Source organism: Eutrema salsugineum, unplaced genomic scaffold, assembly GCF_000478725.1.
Source record: "Eutrema salsugineum unplaced genomic scaffold, Eutsalg1_0 scaffold_17, whole genome shotgun sequence".
Taxonomy (NCBI): Eukaryota; Viridiplantae; Streptophyta; class Magnoliopsida; order Brassicales; family Brassicaceae; genus Eutrema; species Eutrema salsugineum.
The window spans coordinates 2,553,472-2,570,582 of NW_006256852.1; the positions used below are offsets into that span (position 1 = coordinate 2,553,472).

A 17,111-nucleotide genomic window follows, 5' to 3' on the forward strand; every position below is an offset into this window, starting at 1 on the left:
GAGCAGGCAGAGCGCGAAGACGAGCCGAGGAGAGAGGAGCGAGAGCGACCCCCCCAATCAAAAGGAATTACTCACGCACAAACCCTCGAACTCAAAGAGCTGCGAGCCTCGATGGCTCGGACAGTAGCTGAAATACGCGCCATGAAATCCCAAGTGCACAACGCGACAAGCGCCGCACCCGAAATCGACCGAATGCTTGAAGAAACTCAGAGAACCCCATTCACTGCAAGAATCACGGAGGCCAGGATTCTCGAGCCGGGGAAGGTGAGAATCCTGTTCTACGAAGGGACAACCGACTTGAAGGCACACATCACAGTGTTTCAGATAGCGATGGGACGAGCCTTCACAAAGAACGCCGCTAAACTCACCGAGCGTGAAATAGATGCCGGATACTGCCTGCTCTTCGTGGAGCATCTCAAGGGAGCCGCACTCGAGTGGTTTTCGAGGCAGGAACGAAATTCAATCGGCAATTTTCAACAGCTCTCCGCTTTGTTCCTTAAACAATACTCGATGTTTATGGACAGAGGAACATCTGATGCCGACCTGTGGACACCATCCCAAGGACCGAACGAACCACTTCGGGATTACATGGCAATATTCAAGGCAGTCGTATCCAAAATAGAAGGGATAAGCGACAAGGCTGCGCTCGAGGCTCTGAAGCGATCTTTGTGGTACAAATCCGAGTTTCGACGGGAGATGGCTCTCAACGCGCCGCAAACAATCCAAGACGCTTTACACCGATCATCAGACTTCGTCGTAAACAAGGAGGAAATGAAAAACTTGGACGAGCAGTACGAAGCAATGAAAGCAGCAATCCGAAGCTCAATTTGTCTCGCCCCGCGAAGAAGGGCAACCCATCGAGCAACACAACAACGCAGAGCTTGGATGAACTTAGAAGCGGAGGCGCCCATAATTACCAGGTAGGCACCGGACGCGGAAGAGGAGAGCCGCGCAACAACACTTGGGTGAGAACAGCATCGAACAACACTTTGTTGCTGCGTGGGTGAGAAAGTCCGCCAACTACGACGAGAAGGCTTTCTGCGAGTATCACCAGACCTACGAGCATTCAACGGCTCAATGCCGAACTTTAGGAGCGAAGCTCGCAGCAAAGATGGCAGCGGGAGAGCTCCAAAACGCGGCCAGCCTCAAAGATCTCGTCCCTAACGAACAACAAGAGAGAGCCGAGCCGAGCGGTGCGGCAGAACCCGCGAATCCTCCCCGACGAGGCGATAACCCCAAGCGTGACAGGAGAGGCGAACCTGAAGAGCGACCCGAGCCGAGGCAAAGGATCAATATGATCATGGGCGGATCTCAATATTACCAAGATACCGTGTCCTCCATCAAAGCCTATCAGCGCCGAGTCGAAGCAAAGGAGAATCTCACAGAACCAACCGACATCCCAAACACAGTGATCTCCTTCACCGAGGAGGAAACAGCAGGAATCGATCGACCTCACAACGATCCGTTGGTGATCGAGTTAACGATCAGGGATCATGATGTAGCAAGGGTGCTCATCGATACTGGAAGCTCAGTGAACGTCATCTTCAGGGAAACACTCAGAAGAATGGGGATCGACCTCTCCGAGGTGGAAGCAATCCCCAAACCTCTAACCGGATTTTCAAGAGAAACGACGATGACTATGGGAACGATCAGACTTCCTGTGGTAGCTGGCGGAGTCACTAAGATCGTCGAATTCTGCGTCACCGATCACCCAGCAATATACAATGTGATCATGGGAACTCCGTGGATCAACGGGATGAGGGCGGTACCCTCTACCTATCATCTCTGCCTCAAATTCCCAACCCCAGCAGGTGTTAAAACGATCTGGGGGAGTCAGAAGGAGTCACGAATGTGCTGCCTAGCCGAGCACAAGCTAAGGAACCCCGTCACCGACGCACGAGCAGACGTCGACCGCAAAAAGATGAAGACAGACCGAGAGCCCGCGAACGAGCTCTCGAAACTCTTATAGCAATTACAGATCGCGGAGAGCCGCGAAACACGCGCCGAGCCAGTATGCGACGCAGTGGACTCGGTGTGTATAGATGAGGCGCGCCCGGAGCGATGCATCGAAATAGGAACAAAACTAGAAGAGCCTCTGAGAAGCGAACTCCTTTCCTTTCTCAAGGAAAACATCAACACTTTCGCCTGGACAACAGAAGATATGCCAGGCATAAGCATCGACGTGACCTGTCACGAGCTGAATGTGGATCCGACCTTTAAACCAGTAAACCAGAAAAGAAGGAAGCTCGGCCCCGAACGAGCTATAGCAGTTAACGACGAAGTCGAAAAGTTACTCAAAGTAGGATCAATCGCCGAGGCCAAATATCCGGACTGGCTTGCAAATCCGGTGGTCTTGAAGAAGAAGAACGGCAAGTGGCGAGTATGTGTGGATTTTACCCGACCTCAACAAGGCGTGCCCAAAAGACAGCTTTCCCTTGCCACACATAGACCGGCTCGTCGAAGCCACTGCAGGAAATAGACTGTTAACATTTATGGACGCGTTTTCCGGCTACAATCAGATCCTAATGCATCCTGATGATCGAGAAAAAACGGCATTCATAACTGATCGCGGGATATACTGCTACAAAGTCATGCCGTTCGGGCTCAAGAACGCAGGAGCAACGTATCAACGGCTCGTCAATAAAATGTTCGCTGCTCAGCTCGGAAAAACCATGGAAGTATACATCGACGACATGTTAGTCAAATCAATCAAGGAGGAAGACCACGTCGCGCATCTAAGGGAATGCTTCGAACAATTGAACAAGCACAACATGAAACTAAACCCGGCGAAGTGCAGGTTCGCGGTCACCTCGGGAGAATTCCTCGGCTATCTGGTAACTCACCGAAGCATAGAAGCAAACCCCAAGCAGATCAAAGCTTTAATTGAGATGCCCTCTCCAAGGACGAAGCGCGAAGTGCAGAGGCTCACAGGAAGAGTTGCCGCGCTAAACAGGTTTATTTCCCGTTCCACAGACAAATGCCTGCCCTTCTACGACACCCTCCGAGGAAACAAAAAATTTGAGTGGGACGAACGATGCGAGACGGCTTTCCAGGAATTGAAGAATTATCTGGCGAGCCCACCAATCTTAGCAAAACCAGTCAAAGGAGAGCCGCTCTTCCTCTACATCGCAGTGTCTGCTACAGCTGTAAGCGGAGTGCTTATCAGAGAAGAACGATCCGAGCAAAAGCCCATTTTCTACATCAGCCAGACATTGACTGAAGCCGAGACTCGCTACCCCCAGATCGAGAAGGTCGCCCTAGCTGTCGTAGTCTCGGCTCGGAAAGTGCGCCCGTACTTTCAATCACATTCGATTGTTGTGCTCGCTACGCTTCCACTGCGCTCGATCCTACACAGCCCTAGCCAATCCGGTCGGCTCGCCAAGTGGGCCATAGAGCTAAGCGAATACGACATCGAGTATCGGAACAGGTCGTCTGCAAAGTCACAGGTGCTCGCAGATTTCCTCATTGAACTTCCCGTCGAAGCAACAAACGAGCCGACTCTAGACGAAGTGTGGACGCTGCACGTCGACGGCTCGTCGTCTAAACACGGCTCGGGAATAGGAATCCGCCTCACCTCTCCCACCAGAGAAATATTGGAGCAGTCTTTTCGCCTGAACATCCACGCCTCAACGAAGCGGAATACGAAGCACTGTTCGCCGGCATACGACTAGCGCAGGGAATTGGAGTACGAAAGATAAGAACCTTTTGCGATTCACAGCTCGTGGCATGTCAGTTCAACGGAGAATACGAGGCGAAGGATGGACGAATGGGAGCTTACCTCAAAATGGTCCGAGAGTTGGTGCAAAAGTTCGATGAGTGTATATCGCCGATGGAGAGGTGCCAACCGACAAATGGGAAGCCCGCAAACTAAAAGCTCAGGCCGCGCAGTATGTCCTCGTCGATGGCGAGGTGTTTAAGTGGAGATTTTCAGGGCCTCTCATGACATGCGTCGAAGGACCGAGAGGCAAGAAAGATCATGCACGAGGTGCACAGCGGCGCATGCGGGAACCATTCTAGCGGAAGATCGCTTGCTATCAAGATTAAACGGCATGGCTACTTCTGGCCCACGATGGTCAAGGACTGCGAGAAATTTACAGCGAAGTGCGAAAAGTGTCAGCGGCACGCCCTAACAATTCATCAACCCACCGAGTTGCTCTCGTCAATTTCATCACCTTATCCGTTCATGAGATGGTCGATGGACATCGTCGGACCTCTACATCGCTCGAGGCACAAGCGTTTCCTGCTCGTCCTCACGGATTACTTTTACAAATGGGTCGAAGCCGATTCCTACGCAAGCATAAAAGATGTTCAAGTCGAACACTTCGTCTGGAAAAATATCATCTGCCGACACGGGATCCCCTACGAGATAGTCACCGACAACGGATCCCAGTTCATCTCAAAACGCTTCGAAGCCTTCTGCGAGAAGTCGAAAATCCGCCTCAGCAAATCTACGCCAAGATATCCTCAAGGGAACGGACAAGCCGAAGCAGCCAACAAGACGATCCTCGACGGTCTGAAAAAGAGGCTCGACGCCAAGAAGGGACGGTGGGCAGACGAACTCGAAGGAGTCCTTTGGTCTCATCGAACAACTCTGCGCCGAGCCACCGGGGAAACTCCATTCGCTTTAGTTTACAGATCGGAGTGCGTAATTCTCCCCGAGGTGGATTTTCCAGGTATTCGACGAAGACTTCTACCAGGACAGGAGGGCTTGAACCACTTAATGATGCTAGATGAGCTCGACCTAATCAACGAATAGCGCGACCAAGCCTTAATTCGAATACAGAAATATCAACAAGCAACGGCGCGATACTACAACAAAAACGTTCGTAGCCGAAGATTCAAAGCAGGGGAACTCGTCCTCCGAAAGGTCTTCCAAAATACTGCTGAGAAGAACGCAGGAAAGCTGCAAATTGGGAAGGTCCTTACAAGGTCACAAAAGTGGTTCGTCCAGGAGTCTACGAACTCGCGACACTAGCTGACGAGGCGATTCCAAGATCATGGAACGCAATGCACCTGAAGAAATACTATCACTAAGGATACAACACGACCAACATGAACTACGGGACGGCTTGATCCCTGCAAAGGGTACGTAGGCAGCCCGTCCTCGGACGGGTTCAGCTGTCCCCCCTCCTAAAAAGGGGGGGGGGGGGGAGTGGGTACGTATACATACCTCTTTTAATTCTACAATTTTAGCTTGCTCACTTAGGAACATCGCCACTTCGGCACATTCTCAGTTCGTTTTGAATCATCTACTTATTTCACGTTTGTTCATTATCGCTTCGGCTAGTTTCTCATTCTTTCTAAATCAGCAACTTATTGTAACAAGTTTGGATTTTTTAAATTTTTTCACTCATCACTTCGGCGAGTAATCATGACCTGGTTACCTCGGACCTTAATCGGTCCTCAGTTTCAGTTCGGCAAACTAAGCCACCGAACGTCTCGTCTCGTTGCTGGCCACAACGGGGCAACAAATACAAAGTTCTCTAAACGGACTTTTACCACCTTTCCTAGGACGAGGGTGCAAGTTACATCCTCTACGGATAAAAAATTAAGCGCGCTATACAAATATCAGACCAAAAACGTATCAGGTCGCCACGGTTTACTATCGCACACGAGAATATAAGCCGAGACTACATCGCTTTCTCTAAAAACCGAAGTAAACTCCTAAAACCCGGACAAGCATAGTCATCCTCTCGGAAACGCCGGTCCATAGTCAGATTCAATGAGAATACCAAATCGTCTTTGGCTAACAAAAACGAAACGCCTCGTCGTTCTTATTGCTCGGCACCATACAAAGCTAAAACGCCTCGTCGTCCTTATTGCTCGGCACCATACAAAGCTAAAACGCCTCGTCGTCCTTTTGGCTTGGCACCATGCAAAGCTAAAACGCATCGTCGTCCTTACAGTTCGGTACCATGCAAAGCTAAAACGCCTCGTCGTCCTTACGGCTCGGCACCATACAAAGCCAAAACACCTCGTCGTTTACACGGCTCGGCACCATGCAAAGCTAAAACGCCTCGTCGTTTACACGGCTCGGCACTATGCACAGCGAAAAAATGCCTCGTCGTTAAATACGGCTCGGCGTTGCCAGCAAAAAATTTGCCTCGACTTGATCACTTAAAAACTTTCCAGCACCACCTAAAAGATGTTCCACAAAACTAACTCCCAGCTCGGGATTAAGAATCCAAACGAGATCTTTAAACGACTCGACCCTTAGCCCGTATTTCTATCGACTTCGAAGAATTCGGCTAAGGAAGCAATCAAAATCATTTTCGACCCAGCAGTTTTCATCCTCGACAATTTTCTCTAAGCCAACGGTTCTCACGGATATTCGCACAGATCGTTGAAAATAAAGTGCATCAAATCCTAAAACGGCTAAGGAAAAAAGAATATATCCATAAGCAAAAATAAATGTCGGGTGGATAAAGCCGTCCAGGCACCGGTTACACAAAAGAATTCAGAAAACAGAAGCATGGACAAAACAGGGGAAAGCAGAGAGTATCAGGCCGCAGACTGCGTTTCACGCTCGGCGAAGAGGTTCGAGAGGACCGGCGTGCCCGCGTTTGATCCATTCGAATCTACAACGCCTAAGTTGGCCGCCGTCTCCTCGAGCGGCTCGTTGCCAAGGGTGGTGTCGACCGAATCCGGTGATACGGGAGAGTAATACAGCTCGCCTCGAATCTCGGAAGCAATACGCTCGTACGCCTCGTTGTCGGCATATTCACTCTCCCAGCTTTTCAGCTTCGCCTCCTCGTCGTCAAGCGTCGGGGCGTCCGGCTTCTTCAGGTCGGCAATCATCGCAAGATTGCCCTTGATCTGCCCCAGATCGTTCTCATCATTTTTGGCCTTCTCAAGCCTGACCAAACCCTCCTCCACCTTGGCAAGATGTTCCTTAAACTTCGCCGTAAGCTCTCGCCTCGCCTCCTTTTTCGCCCTCTTGACCTTGGCATCGAACAAGGCATCCTTGGCCTCAATACGCCTCTTCAGCATCGCCACCTCGGCGCTTATAGCCCTCCTCGTCTCCTCGAGGCGAATGACCGAGGCGGAGACCTTGTCAACGTTGGCGCGCAGAACGATCTTCTCCTCTTCCAGCTTGGACGCCCTGGCCACCGCCTCGTCCAGTTTCCCCTTTGCCGCCGCGGCTTCGGTCTGAGACTCTTCTAGCTTCGCCTTTGACGCTGCAGACTCATTTCGGGCCTCGGCCAAGCGACGTTCGACCTTAGACAGGTCCGCCTCGTATTCGGCCATCAGGCCATTAATGGCCGTGACAAACTGCAAAGAACAAACTCGCGTTAAAACATTTAGTAAAAATTTACGAAAATAAAGGAAAGCAAATAGAACGTATCTTGGTACCGCGCTGCGCCATCGCGCCATATGACCTCGGCCTCCTCAACTTTTCCGGAGGAGGAAGACACGTGTTCGCGTTATTTACACGCGAGAACATGATGGCGGAGGCGTCGGGGTCGTCGACGATCAACTTGCGCGCGGCGGGGTCCCCGGGCGTCGGCTTCCGCATCTTCTTTGACGGCTCGTCCTTCTGAACAGCAACGCCCTTCCCTTTGACAGCGGCCGAACGTTTCCGGCTCGGGTCGTGTTTCTGAACAACTGAAGTCGGGGGCCTTGTCGACTTTGGGAGGGCTAAAATGGCGGAGTTCGAAGGAGTTTTGCTCCGCACCGCCGAATCATCCCGGGACCCCTCGGGAACAATTTCGCCCGGTTCCACCTCGGGCGCTGCATTTCTCCCAACCACCTCGGCTGTGTTGCCTTCTACGGCTCGGGTCATTTCGTCTCCTTCCCGGCTCGGGGGGTCGGGCTGAGGGATGGCCTCGGTTTGCGCTGGAACCGCCTCGGTCTGCGCCTGAGCCGCCTCGGCAGCTCGTCTCGCGGTCTCTTCTGCCTCGCGCCTCTTCCTTTCTCTAAGAGCGATTATCACCATCTTCTCTCGGGTATCCCTTGAAGAACTTGAGGACGAAGAGCTGACGGGGACTCCGGCAAGGATGGCTCGCGCTTTTTCTACTCTTTCGAGGGTGAAGTTCTTTCTCCAATTAACCTTCCGCGCCGAAAGAGAGTCTCGAACAGTAAAGAGGTCGTCGGGAATAGGGGGAAGAAAGCACTGAACTGCAAAACAAAGCAAAAAAGAAAAATTTTCAGAAAAGGAAGAGGATACCAAAAATAGTTCCGAGCCGAGGCAAAGCTTCGGGTCGGCTACCAAGTGGCCCCCAAGCGGTCTTGGTTCTTTGAACGTAATTCTCGCCGACCGACGCCTCGTTCACCAAGACGTAGAAGAAGCGTTCAGTCCAAAATTGATCCTTGCTGGGAAAACCGCCGATGATCCGTCGCTTCGCCTTGTTGGAAATATAGAATCTATTTCCCTTCGGAGCTTTCCCTACTTCCAGCAAGTTCAGCAGGTGATTCAGCTCGATATCAACTCCGCACTCGAAGCTTCGAACTAAGATGCCAATCATATGCCGTAATCCCCTCGGCATGATTTGCCCAATCGAGATCCCGTGTTTCCAGAGATATTCGAGGATCACTCCGGGGATCGGGAACCAGAGGAAGTAAAGCTCGAAGAACGCCTCGTACAGAGTGAAATGATTCTCTGGAGGGTTGTCGGCTCGGTCACTCGTCTCTAGAACGACGAACTCCACCGCCTCGGATATCCCGAAGCGATGCCTCAACGCCTCGAGCGACTCAAGGGAGCAGAGCGTAGAGCCATGCGGGTCAGGTTTTTGTCTCTTAACTCTTGGCCCTCGCCCAGATATGGAAGCGCCTCGGGACGCCATGAGACGTTCCAATTCAAGCTTCGCCTCGAAAAGGTCAAAGGGAAATGCCTCCTCCTCGGCCTTGAGTGCGGCGCGGTTAATGTCCTCATCAGGAACGGGATCCTGGGGACGGCTCGTCGAAACCGACGGCTCGCCATCCGAAGAGCCGACATCTGATGGGTTTGCATGGTTTGACGCTTCGTCAGATGAACGATTGGAGGGGCTCGGCGAAACAGACGCCTCGGAGGATTCTGCCGTACCTCTCGCCTTGGCATCTACGCGGCTCGGCTCGTAATGAAAAAGTGAATCCAACGAATCGTCGGAGCAGCTCGACATAATTTACGACTTGTACAAGAGTTACAGCACGACTCGGCGAGCCTCTACCGGAAAAAGATCTGGAACGGCGGAGACCTCGGAAACCCTAGCCGGAAAATAAATAAACTAGAGAGAGAGAGAAGAGAGAAGGGAGAGCTACCGTTAGTAAAAACGAGTGAGTCTGAAGATAATGAGGAAGAATGAAGGAGCTCACCCATTTATAGGAAAACCGAAGCGCGTGAATTCCGCGTAAACCTTGGGAAACCATCCAAACAGCGCGTGGAATCCACAGTGAAATGGCTAGATTGAACTGCGTCGGTCGCACGCGCCAATAAATCAGGAATCTTCTCTCGGAAGACCAATAGTTGGGATATCCAAGTTTTCATCCGGTATCTCACCAAAGTAAACGCCTCGTCGTTAAACGAAATGGCACGGCATTAACTCTTTCTTTTGAAACGCCTCGTCGTTAATGAAACGGCTCGGCGTTAACTCTTGCTCTCGAAACGCCTCGTCGTTAACGAAACGGCTCGGCATTAACTTTTTCTCTCGGAACGCCTCGTCGTTAACGAAACGGCTCGGTACGAACTTCATCTCAAAACGCTCGGCATTAACTCCCTCTCTTAAAACGCCTCGTCGTTAACAAAAACGGCTCGACACGAACTTTCTCTCGAAACGCCTCACCCTTTATTCGGCTCGGCATAACCTTCTCAAATCGCCTCGGCTCATCATTACCAAACAAAATTGCCTCGTCCTTAAACTTGCCTCGGCACCCTCGGCACTCCCTGGAAACGCCTCGGCGTCTTCATTCCCAAAATACCTCATCTGGGCTTATGTCATAACAGCTTGACTCGATGGTTTATCCTACGGTCAGGAGTAATGGACCTCGTCACTCTCGCCTCCGAAACTGACGAGCTGGGGGGCTAACTGTTGGGGTCGGTTTTCACCCCACGTAGATAAGACCATCTCAAAATGTCTAAGTATGGAAAAAAGACAAGCGGGAGAGCTGTTCTCACCAAGCGGGAGAGCCGTTCTCACCAAGACAAGTGGGAGAGCCGTTCTCACCAAGTGGGAGAGCCGTTCTCACCAAGTGGGAGAGCCGTGAAGATAGACCAGTAGGGAGAGCCGTGAGGAAAAGAGAGATGGGCCGAGCCGTATTGCAAGAAATGGGCCGAGCCCCTCTCCAACACGCGTGGGCCGAGCCGCGCCTCGGTGAGGTGGACCAGCTCACGTCTCGACTCAAATGGCAAGTGTCACGAGCCATGGAGAAGTTTAGATGGGCCAAGCCGCGGAGAAGCTTAGATGGGCCGAGCCGTGGAGAAGTTCAGATGGGCCGAACCGTGGCCTTGAGAGACAAAGCCCATAAAAACCCTAGGCGAAATACAAATGCGGTGAGCCGCACGAGGCGATAAGGAAATATTCCGAAAATCTCTCCCGAGATTCTCGGCTAGGCGGTTCAGAGAGTTAGTATAAATAGACGATGTATACACAATTCATTCAGTAACTTTTGCAACCCTAAGCAATAAGAGCTAAACACTTTTACAGCAAGAAGAACTTTCTTTCGATCTTTTTGTTCTTGACGATAAACCCTAGAAGTTTCCGATCCCTTAGTTTTCTTTTAACAAATTTTTGGTTGTGCGAGTTTTGGCTCACACAGGATTAATGAAGCAAGCATGTGGGGTTCTGGTGACTTCCTTCGAAAACTGTTATGCGTTATGCTATTGACTGATAGCTTAATTAATCCATTTGGAGTTTGGGAAGAAACTTGGAATTTGCTATCTGATGATATTCTTTACAGAAGAAGATTATTTGAAAACAATCCAGGTATTTCTTTTATTTTGAAAAAATGGTCTCTAACTATATATCTTATGTATACCATAATACTTTATGCGAATATGAAGTATTGGATTTATATAAATATGATGTGATCATTTTGCAGAACTGGACCTCTTTGATGAACAGCTAAAAAATTACACATTGGATACAATTGAAACTATACTGCAAAGCAATGGTGGTTCTCTTTCAAATTATGATGGAATGCCTTTGCCAGAGGGTGATTACAACACAGCTGGTATCAATAAATTAATATACGATGAAAGAAACTATGATAGAGAGGAAATGAAGGCTATCGTAGAACGAATGGTTCCTGGTTTAAATGACGAGCAGATGAATGTCTACAAAGAGATCATGGAAGCTGTCACAGAAGATAAAGAGAAAATATTTTTCTTATATGGGTTCGGTGGTACTGGAAAAACTCATTTATGAAAACTACTGTCTGCTGCTGTTCGTGCTAGAGGTGAAATTGTTTTGAATGTTGCAAGTAGTGGAATATCATCTTTGTTATTGCCTGGTGGTAGAACCGCATATTCCCGTTTCGGTATACCAATAAATCCAGATGATGACACTACTTGCAATATTCAACCTGGAACAGACTTAGGGAATTTGGTTGTTGAGACATCTCTTATCATATGGGACGAGGCACCTGTGATGAGTAGATATTGTTTTGAAAGTTTGGATCGTACTATGCGTGATATTATTAAGCGTCATAAGGAAAAACCATTTGGAGGAAAAGTTGTTGTGTTTGGTAGTGATTTTAGACAAATTTTGCCCGTTATCAGTGGTGGAGGAAGGGAAGACATTGTTATGGCTTCTATTAATTCGTCATATTTATGGGATCATTGCAAGGTGTTCAAGCTTACAAAAAACATGAGGCTTTTGGCTAATCTTGATGAAACCGTAGCAGAGGAAATCAAATCATTTTGGATTCTTAAAGTTGGCGATGGTAAAATTAATCTACCAAACACATGAGAAGTTATGATCGACATTCCTGATGAACTTCTAATAAAAGAATGTGATGATCCCATTAAATCTATTGTCGAGGAAGTTTATGGTTTAAGTTTTGAAGAGCAAACCGATCCTCATTTTTACCAGGAAAGGGCTATTTTGTGTCCAACGAATGACGATGTATGCCTCATCAACGAGTACATGCTTTCTATGTTGACAGGTAAACACAATTACCATTTTTTATCGTTTACTTCATTTAGTTTTTAAGTTTTTTTATTATATTGATATACTGTATTGATATATCTATAAATTTTTATTATCAAGGTGAGGAGAAGACTTATCTAAGTTCTGATTCTATAGATCCATCTGATACATCTAACCAGGATAGCAGAGTATATACTCCTGATTTCTTGAATAATATAAAGTTGTCTGGTCTTCCTAATCATTCTTTGAGATTAAGAGTAGGAACACCAGTTATGCTATTAAGGAATATAGATCCAAAGGCTGGTTTGTGCAATGGGACAAGGCTACAAATCACCCAATTAGCTGATCATATCATCAAAGCTATTGTTTTGACTGGTGACACTCATGGTCAGAAAGTTTATATTCCAAGGTTGAATGTCGCACCTCCTGAAGGAAAATTTCCATTCAGAATGCGAAGAAGACAATTTCCTTTGGCTGTTGCCTTTGCTATGACCATAAATAAAAGTCAGGGTCAGACACTTTCAAGCGTCGGTCTATATCTGCCAAAACCTGTTTTCTCTCATGGCCAGTTATATGTTGCTCTATCTAGAGTAAAATCAAAGGATGGGTTAAAGGTGCTTATTATTGACAAAGATGGTAAACCTCAAAAACAGACAATGAACGTTGTATTCAAAGAAGTGTTCCAGAAGATATAGTTTCAACATTACTGGTAAGTTATAACTTATACTAATGTTTACGTTTGCTTAGTATGATTTTTTAATTAACATGTATGATGGATTTGTAATGTATTCAGGAAGTTGGAAGGAAAGCTATTGATGTCGTGTTTATGTTTGGTTTATAGCAATATGTTGGTCTACTATTTGATATTTATGTATTATTACCCACCAGGATTCATTAGTTTTTTTTTTATATGCAAAATTGATTTATGACAATCTCAACAGCTTATATTATAATTTGATAAAGTTTGACATAGAAGTTTGTTTTATATACATTTGTATACAATTAAATACTAACTGGAATCATTCATATTTGTAGATTACAAATAATTCCTTATATGTACTGATGTCTTGCCTAACCAATACCCTCCTCACTTAATTACAGTCTGCTTCTCACCTCCAAGCAAGTAGAAATTATTCAAGTTATACAAGTTCATTAGAGTTGATATTCAATCAAATAAAGTTATTGATCTTATTAATTTATTAGTGTGTAGCGTTGATTTACTGATATAATGATATGCATGGATCTTTTAGATTACACAATATATTTCACGTTGATATCGAACAACTATATCCCGAATATCTTGGCAGTTACCTTTTCCATAATATTCCATATAGTTAAACGAAAACCCTATCACAAAGATGTTACTTTATATAAAGAGTATACCGTGTTATATTTTTAACGATTTGCCTTACTTTGATTCTTATATGCTTCACAGTCATGAGTTGTATTTTCGATTATATATCTGATTTAGATCCGTTTACTACTGATTGGAAAATTAGAGTTAAAATTATTCAGAAGTGGAAACAATATACTCCACATCGGGGAACTACTCTCAATATGAAACTATATGACGAAGAGGTAATCGTAATGATATCCTTGCTTTCGTTTTCAGTATTTTAATTATTTACTACATTAAGAAACACGTTTAGTGTTTGTTTTGCAGGGCCATACAATTTATGCTACAGTTTATAGAAAATACATTCAATTCTTCGAGAATAGTATTGTAGAAAATTTGTAGGTTACAATAGAAGATTTCACTCTTATTCCGATTCAGGATGAAGACATTACCACAACTTCCAACTTTATTATTCAGTTCATAATTTATACTGTTGTTACTCCTATCAGATATGTGGAAGGTATTTCAAACTCCTTTATTGTAATCAGAATGTAATATTAATGGTTATTTCATTTTAGATTAATTAAATATCAGTAATCTATTAATGCAGTTTGTAAAACGAGTCTGCAAGAAATTAGATGTATCAGCCATTAAAGATTTATTAGGTATTGTACGTACTAATTTTCAGAAATTGTTTAGGGCTTATTATATTAACATTTTGCCTTTACTCACTATATTTTATCATTTTACAGGATTTATAATCAATGCAACTGAGAATAATCGAGTACAACCACATCTCAACATACAATATTCAGTTCGTCATAATATGAAAATAATTTGTTTATATTATTATTTATAATCAGTTGTAGTCTATTTTCTTGAAATAAACAATGTTATCAGATTTATTGATTACTGAAATGTATTATCAAGCAGTTAGATTTTTAATCTGACACTTTATGTAGTCCTTTGTTGTAATTATATTTTACAATCTTTAGAGTATTCTATTATACTTTCTAATATGGACTTACCATATTCCATCATGCATAATTTTGTAATTATTGTATGTAATTGTTTTTAAATTATTTGAGTCTTCCCATATGACGAACCTTACTACTTTCCAAATTATATTTGAATAATCATATCCAATATTTGTATGACATATGAAACTTTCCTATATTAATATCACGAATTTAGTCTAATAATTTATTGAGACATTAAAATAATATATATTACCTTAATTCCTGCGTTATATATATACGCTATATATATTTGAGATTTTTTAATATAACGCATTGTTGCGTATACAAATTATCATCGAATATTCTCTACTACTTTTGTAGTTGATTTGAAAACGCAATGACATAAATCTGTTTTCTTTTTATGTCTTCAATACATATTGACTAGCTGTGTAAGTAACTTTATCGATATGATAAATATATATTGATTATATACGGGCATAATTTGATGTAAATAAATATCATACAATAATGGAAATTAAAAAAAATATCTAAACACATTAATATTTCCGAGACCACAGACTTCTTACCCTTTTCTTATTCAAACCTTCAGTTACTATTTTCCAGAAAATCAAAAGCTCTGTGGAATACCCTTCAATGGAAGACTATGACCTCATTTCAGATCTGCATTCTGACCAGACAAACTGGACTATAAGATGCAAAGTTTTGAAGAAATGGCATGTAAAACATCCAAGGGAACGTCCATCGTTACAATTTATGTTGATGGACGAAGAGGTACTTATTTTATTGTTCTCGTATATTGTTTGATTTTTGTTATATTACATTGAGATATTGGTTTGTATTTTCTAAATTATCTTATATATTCAGGGTGAAACTATTCAAGCTTATCTATATATTACTGATTTAATCAAAGCTTTCGACAAGACAATTGAAGAAGGAGAATGGATAAGTATTTCAGAATTTGTGGTCTTTGATGAAACATCAGATGAACCATATTCTCCTATTGGTAGTTGTATCAGGTTTTTAAATAACACTGAAGTGGATCACATAGATCCTATCGAATTTGATACTGCACTAGGGTTTTATTTCTTTTTCTGATGTGTTTGGTGGCAAAACAGAGCCTGGTCTTCCTATCAGTATAGTTATGCATATTATTATAAATCTTATATTTCATTACTATTTATCTTAATTAAGAAACTGACTACATAGCATATAAATTGTAATTTGATTTTCTTCTTCAGATATTCTCGGGTTTGTTATCAAAATTGATCCACTGGTCACGGTGAATGATGATTCATACCCTGAAAGACAGGATAAGAAGACTGCCAGTATATCTTTCACTATCATGGATCATAAGTAAGTTTCCAATGTTTTTTGGTTGATGTATTTGTTAATGAGTCAAAAAACAGTTTATTTGTTAAATAATATGTTGTTGTAATCGATATGTAGAGGGCTATTGTTATCGTGTGTTGCATTAGGACCACATGCAATTGATTTCAATGACAAGATCTTCAGTGAAAATCAATTACCATTTGTTGTTATGTTAACTGACTGGTCTGTTAAACAAAGAGAAGGTTAGTAGAAATTACATTATTAATATTGATTGATTATTGATTTCTTTATTGTCATATCTATGAAATAACATTTATATTATTGTCATAGCTGGATACTATATTCGGTCTAGAGGAGGGATTTCTAGAATCGAGTTTCATCCTGATTGTCCACGAGCCAAAACTTTCGTTAGAAGGTAAACTATTATATGCAGCTTATTTTAAACATATTCAAAATATTTGGTTTGATATGTTTGCTTACAATAATTTATTTATTTGCAGGTTTTGGAACACCCAGAATAAACCTACAAATATCATTGATTTGGGTTGTAATGATGATGAGGCAAGTCCATCTTCCGTGAAGCCTAGAAACTGATCGAAAATCATATTTGAGATTTCAATATGTTTAATTATTTACTTTTTTATAAATGTCTTTGTTTCTTTCTTTGTATCTGACATGAATTTACTTATGGGATGTTTGAACTTTGCTTTTTATTGAATTTACTATTGAGTTTATGAAGTAACAAAAATGCTTTTCATTATGATTCTGTTGTCAATATTTATATGAACTCAATAATCTGAAATTTACTTTTTTAATACATGTTTTATAAATATGAACTCAATAATCTGAAATTTAAATTTTTAATGTTTAATAAAACTATATATATATACGGTTATGTTCTTTGGCAAAATCGTAATCATAATATAATAATAATGCATGTTTTTGTCAAATATTTATTTTATAGTAAAATGTAACCAATTAATTTCATATCGTTTGGTAGTTGGATTATTGTTGAATACATAATTTTAGGACCTGTGCATGCAAAGTGAAAATATTGACTTGATTTGATCGATATCTGATTTCAGCTTTTTATTTATTGCTATTTTCGTTCGAAATATTTTTGCATGTATAGATTCACATCGCATAAACTTCACTTTGATTTATATACATTTTGGTTACTAAACAAACTTATACTCAATTTAATTTTCCAATATATAAAATATTCATGTCGATTTGAAAGTATATATAGTTTCTTAATTATTTATGAAAATTAAATATTACACAACTTGATATTGAAATTTAATTATAGAAAGGGAATTAATATAGTCTCTGTAACTTTGCATAAATATTAATTGGATTTGATAGAAATATGTTTGTATCGTTACATTTGTAACTTCCTTTTTT

General features: G+C 43.3%; 2 protein-coding genes across 2 annotated transcripts; one reads left to right on the forward strand and one right to left on the reverse strand.

Moving 5' to 3' along the window:
- Positions 1-6,501: 6,501 nt before the first annotated feature.
- LOC112087488 (uncharacterized protein At3g60930, chloroplastic-like) lies at positions 6,502-9,098 on the reverse strand. Its single transcript, XM_024157404.1, has 3 exons — positions 8,168-9,098; positions 7,433-8,118; positions 6,502-7,272 (listed from the first exon to the last, which is right to left on the reverse strand). Exons 1-3 carry the CDS (start codon positions 9,096-9,098, stop codon positions 6,502-6,504), a joined length of 2,388 nt encoding a protein of 795 aa, XP_024013172.1.
- A 2,790-nt stretch (positions 9,099-11,888) lies between these two features.
- Positions 11,889-12,757, forward strand: LOC112087490 (ATP-dependent DNA helicase PIF1-like). Its single transcript, XM_024157405.1, has 2 exons — positions 11,889-12,078; positions 12,183-12,757. Exons 1-2 carry the CDS (start codon positions 11,889-11,891, stop codon positions 12,755-12,757), a joined length of 765 nt encoding a protein of 254 aa, XP_024013173.1.
- The last annotated feature ends 4,354 nt before the right edge of the window (positions 12,758-17,111 follow it).